At 42.3% G+C, this 13,677-nt stretch overlaps 1 protein-coding gene across 4 annotated transcripts in view; it reads left to right on the top strand.

Moving 5' to 3' along the window:
• Positions 1-13,677, top strand: part of PCDH11X (protocadherin 11 X-linked) — a 758,870-nt gene that overhangs the window by 404,241 nt on the left and 340,952 nt on the right. For all 4 annotated transcript variants that reach the window (XR_014560298.1, XR_014560299.1, XM_083722715.1 and 1 more), the window contains one exon: positions 10,588-10,659. Coding sequence is in view for 2 of the 4 variants with exons in the window: in XM_083722715.1 (XP_083578841.1) it covers positions 10,588-10,659 (72 nt within the window). In the remaining 2 variants the exon portion in view is untranslated. The remainder of the gene's footprint in view (positions 1-10,587; positions 10,660-13,677) is intronic.

The raw sequence follows: 13,677 nt of genomic DNA, 5'->3' as shown, positions 1-13,677 counted from the left end.
GAGAGAGAGAATAAATGTGCCTTTCAAGATTAGTGATGATTTTAATTTTTAATACCACGTACAGTATCTAACATTTCACTCGGGATTCGGGAGAGAAAATCCTTTTTCTCAACTTAAGGAAAAAAATGGTGGGATGCAATTAAGCTAAAAATTACCCATGAAATAGAATGTTTCGGCATCACTTTCTCCCCGGTGACTTCCACCAATGAGCAGTAATAATCATCTGGTCTCGGAACACGGATTGGGTTTCTCTGCTTAGAAACGGCTGGGTTTTATGGAGCCATTAAGAATCAGAATTTGCTGCATGAATATTCACCAACAGAGGGATTTGCCAGCACTCATGAGTTGAAAGGCATTGTTCTTGTCTGGATGACCTCCTTGTGCAAAATGATCGCTTTATCCTTCTCGACATCATTATGTTTGCTGCAGAAAGAGAAAAGGGGGAGAATAGGGGGGTAAAACCACCCCGCTGGGCCCCATCATAATAACGTGTAATCTTCTTGCTCAGTTTAGCTGAGATTTAAGAAGCCTCTGTTCATGGAAGCAGTTTTCAGAAAAGTCTGATCTATAATTTACTAGAATCAACCCGGCAAAAGAGCAAAAGGCTTTAGATACAACCCTTAAAACTCTTAAATGAAGATTAGTTTAAAGTTTGACAATCTGCTGCAGAACCATCTGCCAAATCTCGTGGCAGGTTTCGTTAAACCTTTTTTGAGCTTTCCTTATCATGTTACTCATTCCTCTCCTCTCCTCTCCCCTCCCCTTCCTTCCCCCCTCCCTAGCTATCCCTCCTCCCTCCCAAACCCTGAATTCATACCATATTAGCAGGTAACTGAATAAAGTGCCACAAAGACATGACTTCTCCTCCTGAAATCTGAATAGATCCTGTTTCAATAATGGGGTCGTTAGAACCTCTTGAAGATCCTGCTGCAAGCTTGCTAGGCTTCCAAGTTACCGTATTTTTCGCTCTATAAGACGCACCAGACCACAAGACGCACCTAGTTTTTGGAGGAGGAAAACAAGAAAAAAGATATTCTGCATCTCAGAAGCCAGAACAGCAAGAGGGATCGCTGCGCAGTGAAAGCAGCAATCCCTCTTGCTGCTCTGGCTTCTGGGATAGCTGCACAGCCTGCATTCGCTCCATAAGATGCACACACATTTACCCTTACTTTTTAGGAGGGAAAAAGTGAGTCTTATAGAGCAAAAAATACGGCATTTTCCTTGTTGCCATAAGGAAAAGGTAATTTTAATATATCCTGTGCTTTTCCTGGCCAAAGCTATTTGTGTGACTGCATTCAAACATGGAGTTTATTGCATTAGTTTTACTGGCTAGCAGTTTTGTCCAGGTTTCTACCATTCATTTTATTTAACTTTTTATTTATTAAATTTCTATACCACACTTCACCTGAGGATCACAGAGTGGTTTACGATATAACCCTAACTATGTTGTATTCTTAGACATTTCTCAAATTTATTTTTTTCTTTCTTTTTTCTTTTCAAATTATAGACCTGTAAATCAATTTTAGCACTTCACTTTAGGCAACATTCAGCAGCAACCTTAATGTTTTTCCTTCCTTTCATATAGTGATTCTGCCACTTCTGCTTGTGGTGGCAAATGACTCAGACAAAATGTTCACGAGGAAAAGGTCTTCCTATATCTCTCAACCATGTGTATTCCTAGATCCTTTATGTCCCACCTCTTCACACATGAACTTTCCCATGGAATTAGTCTTGCTCTTTCTCCCCCTGCTGTCAGAAATGTGACAGGCTTATGAGGCAGAGCCTTCTTAGTCATGGCACCTTAACTTTGCTCTTGGAAGGACCTTCCCACAGTTTTGCTGATTTCTTTAGGGTACTTGTGAATAAGTGGCTTTTTCATCAGGTTTTTGGACTTACATGTCTAATTGTGTGATGTAATGGGTGTTTGGAATATTTGAAGTTATTTTTTACTTGTATGTGGCTTCCTGATTAATGGTTTGTTTCTTTTAGATGCAAATTTATTTTTAAAGATTTTATTGTTACTCTTGGAGCCTCTGGGATGTTCCATCCTCCAAAATGGTGGAGTAGAAATATTGAAATAGATAAAGATAGCCTTATAACTCTGTATATCAGCTTATCATAACAGCCATATTTCTATACCTTTATGTTTTCCTAAAACATCAACGATGACTGAGAGTGACTTCATGTAATCCAATGCACACTTTTCAGGAAAGGTGTGTAGTAGCTTAAAAAAGGAGATGAAAGATGGTGAAGGATGCTTTTGTGCAGATGTGTGGCACATGAGTACTGTAAGCACATTTCTTTAGTCAAAAGCATCCCCAAGGCAGGTGGCTTAAGCCTCTAAAGCTTTTCCGTGTAAATAAATTGATTACCATTTTGTCTTCTAAAGCATTTATTCTTAACAAATAACACAACCTTCTCCCCACCATCCGAGTAGTGACAGTGGGCAGACAGGAATCCCAATTCATGTTTTATGAGGTCATTTAAATTGGTTGATTGAGAGGGAACAATAAGTGCATTTCAGAACAAAACAAACAAAAAAAGATAGATGATGCTTGGCAGAGCAATTTTGGATGGTGAAGAGGCTGGCAAATCTATGCTGCCTTGGTTGAGCTAAGTTGTATCCTGCTTGGGGTGATGAGTTTCACACCTCCTTAACAGGTGAAATAAATGGCATTTAGGATGTCATGCTAACTGTTAGCTTCAGTACTGATGCCAAGCTTATTTTTATAGCTGTTATTGGAGTGGGAGTGTTGAACCAACATGACTGCTCCTCTTGCAATATTCACCTGTCTAAAGAGGTATTGTGGAAGGTCCACCATTAGATGAGGTATCAAGGTACCACTTCCTGAGTGTGTTTATGGTACACACACACACACACACACACACACACAGAGAGAGAGAGAGAGAGAATATCAGCAATTAATCTTTATGAAAGGATTCATTAAGTTGACATCTTGAACATGCTCATGCTTAATCTATATTTGAAATAAATTGTTTCCAAATGGACAAGACCTCTCCTTTGATGTCACATTCCCGATGGGATTTGTCTGCAGCTAGGGCTTAGGCACCCTGGATCATGCGCCTGGCTAGTCTCAGGTAGTCACTTATACCTCATTACAATCCCTGATTTTGACTCCTCTTCAGAGTGAAGCTGGAACCTGGATGCAAGAGACATGGCATATTGTGTGAATGCGCTTCTGTGTTTTGAGCTGTTGGAGATAGCTCTTTCCCTTCAATGCTCTTCAGCCATCCATGCTGAATCTGTTCCCCATTACACTTGTAGGTTATTTCAAAGGACTATAGTTTTAAAAGTTACTTGAGCTTTAGTTAAGCATGCCATTATGTGAGCCTGATTTCTACTAACAACCATGCCTGGTTGCCAGGGAAATTTTTTATTGGTGCCGGGATTGGGGCTTTGGGAGCTGTAACTGTGCCGCTGATGCCATAATGTAACATTCAAACTGAAATCAATCATAGCATCTTCATCTCATTATAGATTTAATTTTCTTCTGTGTATTAAGTTTAAATGTCAGATGGATGAGAGTAAAAGGAACATAAACAAAGGGACCTGGAATGGTGTTTCCAGTGTTCCGTGAGACCAGGGAAGAAGGTTTTGTCTGGGGTAAAAGTATGTGTGAATGAGAAAGAGATAATGGAAGATTATCTCTTACCTAGAAGCTTGTGCACTTTTAAAGAAGAAATGCAAAAGGATACAGGCAGTGAAGGGCACTGCCCCACCAACCCCAATCTGCCTCCACCTGCCTGCCTTCTTATTTACAACCAGTCTAGGGGTGGTAGCTTCTTTCTTCTTAATCCTTGTAGAGCACAACAGTGGGGAGCAGTGTTGGAAATTCAGATATATAAGCTAGGCAGCAAATGACACCTTAAACCTGGGTTGTGGTTGCCACAACAGCATGCCTATTTTCCATGGGGTTGGAACAGATGGCTCTTGGCATCCTTTCCAGCACTGCAGTTCTTTGATTCTATGATATCAACTACATTGCCTGACTGTAGCTTGCTCTTGCAACAATTCATTTATCCCAGTACGCAAGAAGAAGGAACACACACAGAGGAAATGGAAATGGAATTAACTATGGACTAAGGCAGAGGTTTTTAAACTGTGGTCTTGAGTTCCATTTGGGTGGCCTGTGGAAAAGCTTCAGCACTGCCAAATATACCTGTACTCAACACTGTACTTACTTTCCTTGATGTGATGATGGAGGACTAAGATGCCCGGCAAGGGGTCCATGATTCACACAGCAGTGCAAAAGTTCAAGACGCGCATCTTTTTCTGCACACGAGTCAGCTGGCTTGATGGAGATGCCAGTCCCCAACCTGGTGCCCAGAAATCTTCATACGGTCGCGATTGGACACGTGCCAGTAGTAAAACATGCCTGAAGTCTAGGGAATTGTGAACTCTGGGGAGGAGAATGGGAACAAAACTAGATAGCTAGATAAATGTATACAGTGGTACCTGGGGTTACATACGTTGCAGGTTACATACGCTTCAGGTTACAGGCTCCGCTAACCCAGAAATAGTGCTTCAGGTTAAGAACTTTGCTTCAGGATGAGAAGAGAAATCGCGTGGTGGTGGTGCGGCGGCAGCAAGAGGCCCCATTAGCTAAAGTGGTACCTCAGATTAAGAACAGTTTCAGGTTAAGAACGGACCTCCGGAACGAATTAAGTACTTAACCCGAGGTACCACTGTAATGGAAAGAAACACACACACATCATCACCCACAGCCATCTTACAACAGTAGAGTAAGCTGAACACTGCATCCACCAAAACTTCTCTGAACCGACTAATAGTTACAGGTGGAAATAATTAAATGTTTGAATACGTGGGTGTGGGTGTTTCCACAAACAACGTACTGTAGTAAAGGCTGAGATAATGATCCTCACAATTCCTTTTATTTATTTATATCTTTTTTGGTACGATCTAAAATGAGCAATTCTTTCAAGTCAAATAGGGTGGCTGTGGCGGTTGCCCATTCCTTGTGATTTTGTTTGTACAGGGGGATGGACATGGTTAATGTAGATTGACCAATGAGAAAGCTCAGAGGCGGAGCCTACCTGGTTTTGAGGCCCAGTCCAGGGGTTTTACCATTGGGGGATAGGGGAGTCAGAGTCAGACAGAGCCAGTAAAAGACAAACATAGCGGTTGTTACAGCCAGAGTGAGAGACAGGGATAGAACTGAGAGAGAAGAGTGTGACAGTGTGAGATAGTGCCACATCTAGTTAAGGGCACACATTTGAGAAACCATTCTGAATATATTTAAAACTTTTTTGTTCTTCAATAAACTTTAATATTCGTTGTTGACTTTACAACCTGACTGAGACTTAGTATTTCACCAGAAGAAACCTGGTTGGTGGCAGTGGAAGAGTACAGGTCAATAGTCCATGAAACGACCGGGGGCTCTGTACGAATGCCACAGTGGTATTCAACTAACTGCTTCTACTACCACAAAGGGATTTGTGATCCCTCTCCTCTCCCCCCTCACCTCCTGCATGCCCTCTACATTTTTTTCTGGGAGTTTCTGCAATGCTCAGTAACAGACCTGGGGAGGACATGTGGTTGCAGCAAGAGAAAGAAGTTCCATTCTGTAAATGGAAATCCTTGCACCAGTGGAAATCCTTTGTTGGCTATTAAGATGGTGTAAAATGGAACACTCCCATAATCATGTGTGTATAGTTTTTGAAGATGCTTATTGATGAAGAAATTAGCTATAACCATTAGAACAGTGCTTTTTTCTTCGTTCATGAAGTCTGTCTTCTATTCAGGCTCTGCACCTACAGTGCCATGTTTTCTAGTGAATTCAGTCTTTCCCCATATCAGAGAAATATGTAGCCATGTTTGGGAAATAGAGAAAGAGCAAAATATCAAACCCGTTCCCAACAACACTGTCTTTAATGAAGTACAGTGGTACCTCGGGTTACAAACGCTTCAGGTTACATATGCTTCAGGTTACATACGCTTCAGGTTACAGACTCCGCTAACCCAGAAATAGTGCTTCAGGTTAAGAACTTTGCTTCAGGATGAGAACAGAATTCATGCTCTGGCGGCGTGGCAGCAGTAGGAGGCCCCATTTGCTAAAGCAGTGCTTCAGGTTAAGTACAGTTTCAGGTTAAGAACGGACCTCCGGAACGAATTAAGTACTTAACCCGAGGTATGCAGTTTCTCAGAATCCTCTAAGATCTTTCCTCTGGAATGCTTTTTATCACTACTGAGAGAGAGAGAGAGAATGAGAGAGAGAGAAGTTAAAGGACATAAGAAATGGCCATTGTGCACATTCACCAGGCCTCCCATGAAGAAGGAATTGTGCACATTTCCCAGTCAATAGACATAAACACCAGCAAGCCTTGGGAAATGTGCATGTGTAGACTAAATTTTGTACATTATCTGGTCATTATACATGATTCCCCACCCCACCCCGCACACAGAGAGAGGGAGGGAGAGGGAAGGAGGGAGAGATCATGGATATAATGCACATTCATCTCTGTGACTTGTTTAGCTTTATTGAAAAAAATCTCAGTCAATGTCCTTCAGGAAGTCAGAGGGTATATTTGCTGTTTACCAAAATCTAGTATGAAGCTTCACTACATTAGGAAACAAAGCCTAGTGTTTGCCATTCATCTCAGGCGCTGGTTCAAGGCAAGCAGGTGCAATATACTCACACAAGAATTTAGTAAAGATACTCTGGAGGCTGCAGTGGCACCTCCGTCCCTGTGCTCATAAAAAGCCGTAGCATTTATGGGCAGAGTTGAGCAATCATTATGCACATTAGCCGGTTTTGCAAGGTGGCTGGAAAATGAGATGTAATTTCACTGGGGAGGGGAGAATGGGCTGCCTCAGCAAAAGGGATTCTTTAAAGGCGACTTTAATTCATCCAGATCATATGAATTTTCATTAATTCATTTATTTATTTCTAATTAGGAGATCCGCCAAGTTGTAAGATTAAAAAAAAAAAGTTGAAAGGCCAATGAGCTATTAAATTCTACATCTTTTACAAAACACTTTTTTTAAAAAAAAAGAAGCAGCTTTAAAGAAAGTTCCCTCTTTTTCAGTTCCTGTAATAAAACCCCCCACAATGCCTAAGTCTCTCTCTCTCTCTCTCTCTCTCTCTCTGTGTGTGTGTGTGTGTGTGAAAAACACATTCAAACTTGTTTTAATAATTAAGCTTACAAGGTTTATCCAGACTGCATACAAACAGGGTCACCACTCTAAGGCCAAACTAGACACTGGAGATGCATGAATGCATCTCCACCCTGTTATTTATGCATGCATCTATTGCCAGATTTAGATTGGGGTCTTAGTGCAGGGTGATAGTTACCGGTAACTCTCCCTCCCCATCTCTGAGCTGCTGTTAGCTGAGGAATGGGAAAGACACAGGGAGCTGTAGCTAATAGCAGCTTTGAACAAGGGCAGGGTGTGTAATAGGACCACAACATGCTGCATCCCATTCCAAATTACCTTTGAGAAATGATTTTGGTAAAAACAATAAACAGAGGAGATGGAAAGAGGCCCACACATGCATCCGACGTCACTTCCAGAGCACCCACACTCTGTTTGGGTTTGCAGATCATACACAGGATGAAAATTGTATGAGGGAGAGCAAGGGTGTTAGGGAATGTCCACCCACTCTGTCCCCAATTTATTTTGTTGCTTTCGCAAGTCCTGCATTAGCAGGATTCTACATTGCCTTCAGGAATGAAAGAAACTCCTGACTTCAGAAGTTCACCCTTCAACTTATGGAGGGTTTTAAATAAGGAGGCCACATGATAGGGGGCAGGACTTGCCAGCACATACATTGCTCTCATTTTCATGATTTTCGATCCTCTAGGAGCCATATAGCAGTGGTTTTCCAGGCAATATAGAGGGGTGTAAGCTTATTTGCTTTTCCTTTGCATTTGTTCTTTACAGCTTCATCCTACGAATAAGATTTGCCCACCTGAATTCAAAAAAGAAAAACATTGTGTGATCAGGCTGTGAGAGCCCTAGCCCCCAGGGATCATAAGAAAGGAACAAAGACTCTGACTATGTGTTATGGAATTAAAATTAGGCCACAACTCTATTAAACTTCTGAATGTAGGAAGACCTTGGCTTAGGCCTTGGGCGTGTATCCCTCCCAGCCCCCCAGACGGGGGAACTGGGGCACATCAGGGTTAATGGGATACGGGGGTGTTCTGCGAGACGTATGTGTCGCAGGCAGCCCCACCCATATCCCCACACGCAGGGTAGTTCACTGACAACCTTTCAGTGTATGGCCAGTGACACCCATATTACAACCCCTTTAAGAGGGGACCCTGGAATCGCCGCCGCAGGGGGTGAGTCACCACTTCACACACACACACACACACACACACACACACACATTATATGGAAGAAAAGACTAAAGGATTCCACCCAAGGCCATAAACCACCAAAGTTGTGATGAATTGCTACGGGGAAAACAAAACCTGCCAATGCAGGGAAATTTCTTCCCAGTCCTTCTTTCCAGACAACAACCTGTCAAAGACTGTAGCAGCGCCACTAAGCAGAAAGAAAAAGTTAACTTGCAAACAAGAAAACATTAAACAAAGGGAGGGGAGGGTGGGTGAATTTCCGGAGCCGACTGCCTGGCTACTATTGGCTCCGCCCCCTGTAGATAATGGGGCTGGCGCCCCACCTAGTCAAGCAATGAAACTTGACTAGTGAGGCTGGGTGTGAACCTCCAAATGATAACACTGAGAGGCAGGCCAGCCCCTCTTTGCCATTAAGCTCCCTGGGAACTGTAGCACCATGCTCAATCCTGTAAAGGGCACCCACAATGTAAAGTGTGAATGCTCATTGTCCTTTTGGCAGTGCAACATATAAATTAGCACATGCACACTTTATGCAAATCTGTGCCTACCCTCATATTCTGTTTCGTTGATGCATTGCTTCTTTCTTTGTCACTGCATAAGTGGTTACCTTCTTCATGGCGCTGTTAACAGTGGCAGTGTCCATATGCCAGGACTCATCCCAGGCATTGGAAAGGGGTGCTCAAGTCCAGCCACGGCAGGTTATTTCCAGACATCCATGAAAAATAATACAGTAGACCCGGATTAGTCCCATAGCAGAAGACAACAACAACAACAACAACAACAACAACAACAACAACAATAATAATAATAATAATAATTTTTTATTTATACCCCGCCCTCCCCAGCCAAGGCCGGGCTCAGAGCGGCTTACAAGCAATAATAAAAACAAGCTGAATGATTACAACTTAAAAACAAAATTAAAATAGAACATTAAAATACTGAAATATTAAAATATTAAAATGTAGCCTCATCACATGAGGAGAAGGAAAGGAAAAAAGAAAGAGAGGGAGGGAAGGAATCAAATTGGCTCCAAGCCAAAGGCCAGGCGGAACCACTCTGTCTTACAGGCCCTGCGGAAAGAAATCAGATCCTGCAGGGCCCTGGTCTCATGAGGCAGAGTGTTCCACCAGGCCGGAGCCAGAGTTGAAAAGGCCCTGGCTCTGGGTGAAGCCAATCTAACTTCCTTAGGGCCCAGGACCACTAGGGTATTGCTATTTATGGACTTTGAGGCTCTCTGTGGGGTATACCGGGAGAGGCGGTCCCATAGGTACGAGGGTCCTAGGCCGTGAAGGGCTTTAAAGGTCAAAAGCAGCACCTTAAATCTGACCCTGTACTCCACCAGGAGCCAGTGCAGCTGATAGAGAGATATTCCAAGGCACATTTTATTTTCTTATTTGTTAACATTTCTTTGCATCCTCATAACAAAAGTTATTTGAACAGCTTATTGCTGTTATCCCCCCTGGGTACTATGATCCAGACCAGGAGTAAGAAGCACTAGAGGAAGAAGAGTCTGAAGTGGAGGGGGCGAGACAAAAGAGCAGAGTAATTTCAATGAAGCCCACCCCATCTCCCAGATTTTCAGAGGCTGCCTCTTTTCTACCCATGGAGGAGAAGGGACTGTTAGAGAATGTGAAGGCTGAGCATATCTCAGAGGTGCCACATTCTGCAGCACAGTGGGAGGGATCTAGCAGTGTATGTTACTGAGAAGTGGCACAACAAGAAAAGAGAGATGAATTCCGCCTTCAGGCCAAGAATTCCCCCAGGGGCAGGAATTCTCACAAGCTCCTGGGCATTCTCTGCCTCTTCTTAAAAGGTTGGCAAGGTAGGTGGGGAAATTCACTGGAACAACTTCACAGCTCCTGTGCAGTCTTTTAAGCTATGTTATGGATCTTGGAAATCTGTACCTTGGTGCTGATCCTGGACCAGAACTATTGTTGCTATCCTTTCGTCATGTAAGGGTGCGGGGACTGTGGTCTACTCTTTCCATGATGCTGAATTGATACCACTTGTCTGCTATAATAACCTTCCCCTCCATTACTTACAAGGAAGTATCTGTTGTCATTTTTTTGGCAGGAGCCAGCACACTTACAGCAACTATAAAAACCATTTAAATACAGTGAATTATTATAATGTCATAATCCTTTCTCTGATGTTCATACAAATATGCACAACTGTATGCCAAATGTTTATATGCTGGCCTGAAAAATACTGACTGTTCATATTTCTCTTTCTTTCTGCAAGCATTCAAAAGAATCTGGAAGACCCCAAACACCATTAAAAGAGACAAGTCTAGAGTCGTGGACTCAGCCACAGGTAAGAAACAGCATTTGCATTATCTCTCCTTTTCTCATGTTGTCCTAGAGCAAGGATTGAGAAAGAATGGCACTCCGTATGAAGCTGAGTACCCAACTCCCATCATTATGGTGGTGATAGAGCTCTCTCCAAACTTGGATCTCTTTGTATATTTGGACCTATTCAGTTTAACCTCTAAGAGCAGGTTAGACTGACAAATCAAAAGGGGGAAGACTCTGAAGCTTTGCTAGACTACTCGGCTGGTGCTGCACAACTCTCCTGGTCACACTGGTATAGGTATGATATCAAAACATGATTAGGTGGATGCTCTTAAAGAAGCATCCTCCTAGGCCAAGGCCTATCTAGCCTAGAACTTTCTTTTCACATTGGCTAACTAGATGCCTATTAGAAGCCAGGTTCTTTTTTAAATGTATGCACATTATTACTAGTATGTGTGTGAGTGTGTAGGAGGACCACCAGTCACATGGGGCATGGTCATGCAAATTGGCCCATATTCAAGGCAAACTCTCTAACAAGCCACTGACAAACAGAAATGTACAAATTAAGTCAGTGCCTGCGGAAATTATGAGAAGATCATTAACTCTGGGGATGAAATTCTATTTAAGTCTTCAGAATGACAGCTTAAAGGGTGAAAGCTTATCAGCAGAACATTTTAAAATCTTAAGGTCCACTGGTTTTGACCCAACAGAAAAGAAATTATGTTCATGCAATTCAAGGGATGAGAAAAATGATGAATGAGTACATTCATGGACAACATTTAACTTGAAGACTATATAATGTGTTATAAAAGGAGGATTCTTGATTAGCTACAGTTATTTGATATTGCTTTGTGTCTTTACGTAATTGTTTTAGGGTTGTAGAGTTGAGCCGATTAATGTTTTCATATTAACTTAGAGATGGGAGGAAAAATTGACAAAACTTTTGGATTTTAATTATATTTTCTGTTTTGGCAGGCCTCACAAACTCTCTTTCTTTCTTTCTTTCTTTCTTTCTTTCTTTCTTTCTTTCTTTCTTTCTTTCTGCATTTATTCCAAATTACTACTCAATAATTTCCCCAGCTGGTTTTGCTTGTCTTGCTGTTTTTCTTGTAGTTCGAAACTATCTTTAGTTAAGTTGTACTGTATATGGTGGAGTTCAAGCTGTACATGGTGCTTTACATCACACAATTCTCTGTCGGTGTGAATTTATTTACTTGAAACTTTTTTTTATAAAAAATTACTCTGCATTTTGGCTGAAAAGACTTGCAGGGCAGCTTACATGAGATCAATAACAAACAAGACATTATCTGTCCAGACATTTTAAATCTGAAAGACACAACACAAAAGGAAAAAAGGAGCAGAAAGGACCAAGCAAATTCAGACACTGGTTGCAGTTGCAAAGTTGAGCAGCTCAAATGGATATACCGTATTTTTCGCTCTATAACACGCACCAGACCATAACACGCACATAGTTTTTAGAGGAGGAAAACAAACAAACAAACAAAAATATTCTAAACGAAATAGTGGATATATGATTTTTGTGGTTCATGCTGTGGCCACAGACATGTGATCTGACAGTGAGTTTGGAGTAGCCCAATGCAAAAATCCTGAGGATCTATGTGGATCCATGCTTTGTAACCATGGAGGAGGGAAGGAAGGGGAACCATGGATCCTCTGCTCACAACTGCAGCAGATCCCCCCCGCCACCCGCAGGCATTCGCTCCCTATCACGCACAGACATTTCCCCTTACTTTCTAGGAGGAAAAAAGTGAGTGTTATGGTGCAAAAAATACGGTATCTGAGGGGGAGCCAAGCAGAAGCAAGCTTCCCATCTTGTCCCCTGCTTCATCCAGGTAGAATAACAGCTGAAAAGGTAACGGAACTGTCTGGCATGTAGCCAATAGTGGCTGGTATTGTGGCACAATTGGGGCTGTATTACCAACCTGGCTTGAATTGCCCAAGTGTCGTGAAGCCGCCATCAAGCCATTTGGGTGAAACAAGAACCACAGACACAATTCATTGGAGATTAAAATTAGGCCACAACTGTATTGATTACAGATGTAAGTGAGTTTTGTCTTGGCATTGGGTAGCCTATTAAGACCTCCAGCCTGCCTGCTGGAAGGATACCTGAATGCTATATATAGCTGTAGTACAGAGAGCCAGAAGTCTTTTTCTTTTTCGTCTTCTTTCTCTAATTTTTCTTTCTTTCTCTTTCTTTAGAATTTTCTTGTTCTTGTCTTTCTTCCTTTTTTAAAAAAAAGACCAAGTAGCTGTTTTATATCAGTGTAGATACTTGATGATGGATATGTATTTTTGTATATCTCTGAGTAAGTATCAATATTTTTTTTTTAAAAAAAAAGAAAAATGGATACCTGGGAGTCAAGCCTGGTGTGGGTAAGAACAATGACATACTTAAAATAGGTGCTACCCCACAAGGTTACCATGCTGGGGAGTGATATGGTCCTTGGCCCCTGCCTGGGCATTTGGCCAGCAGCTCCTCCTCCCCTTTGAATCCCTTTAATGGGATACCACACCTCCATAGAGTGGGAAGCCAGAGAACACAGTTCCCTTTCCACACTGACTAGAAGCTAACCCGATGCCATATCCACCAAAGTTATGATCGTTGTGAGGAAGGCAAAACCCTCAGACAGGCCTTATTAGTCTGATGGGACAAATTCCTCCTGGCCCTGATATGGCATCTGTAAAGCCATAGCAAGTTCTAGCAAATACATTCAATTGCCAACAAACTGTAAGACCATGACTAAGGGGTCCATGAAGTCTTGTGTACCCTCAAAACCAACAGTGGCTTGCTGGGTGGGACAACACTGCTATTCTAGCTTTCCAGCAGGTGTCTCACTGTTGCTTACTGGGAACAAGATTGGGAGGGAGAGGCAGCAAGGTGTTTGCTCATTATAATGGAAGCACACTAGCAGTTCGAGATTGTGTATGCTGATCATTTGCACTGCACTGACCTCCCCATTGCCTCACCCCTTCCCATTAAGCAATAGCAACCCATGTACCTGGAAGCTAGCACAGTTCA

This window comes from Podarcis gaigeae (genome assembly GCF_964106915.1).
Source record: "Podarcis gaigeae genome assembly, chromosome: Z".
Classification (NCBI taxonomy): Eukaryota; Metazoa; Chordata; class Lepidosauria; order Squamata; family Lacertidae; genus Podarcis; species Podarcis gaigeae.
Note: the sequence above shows the minus strand (reverse complement) of the source record. Positions and strands in the feature narration are given on the sequence as shown.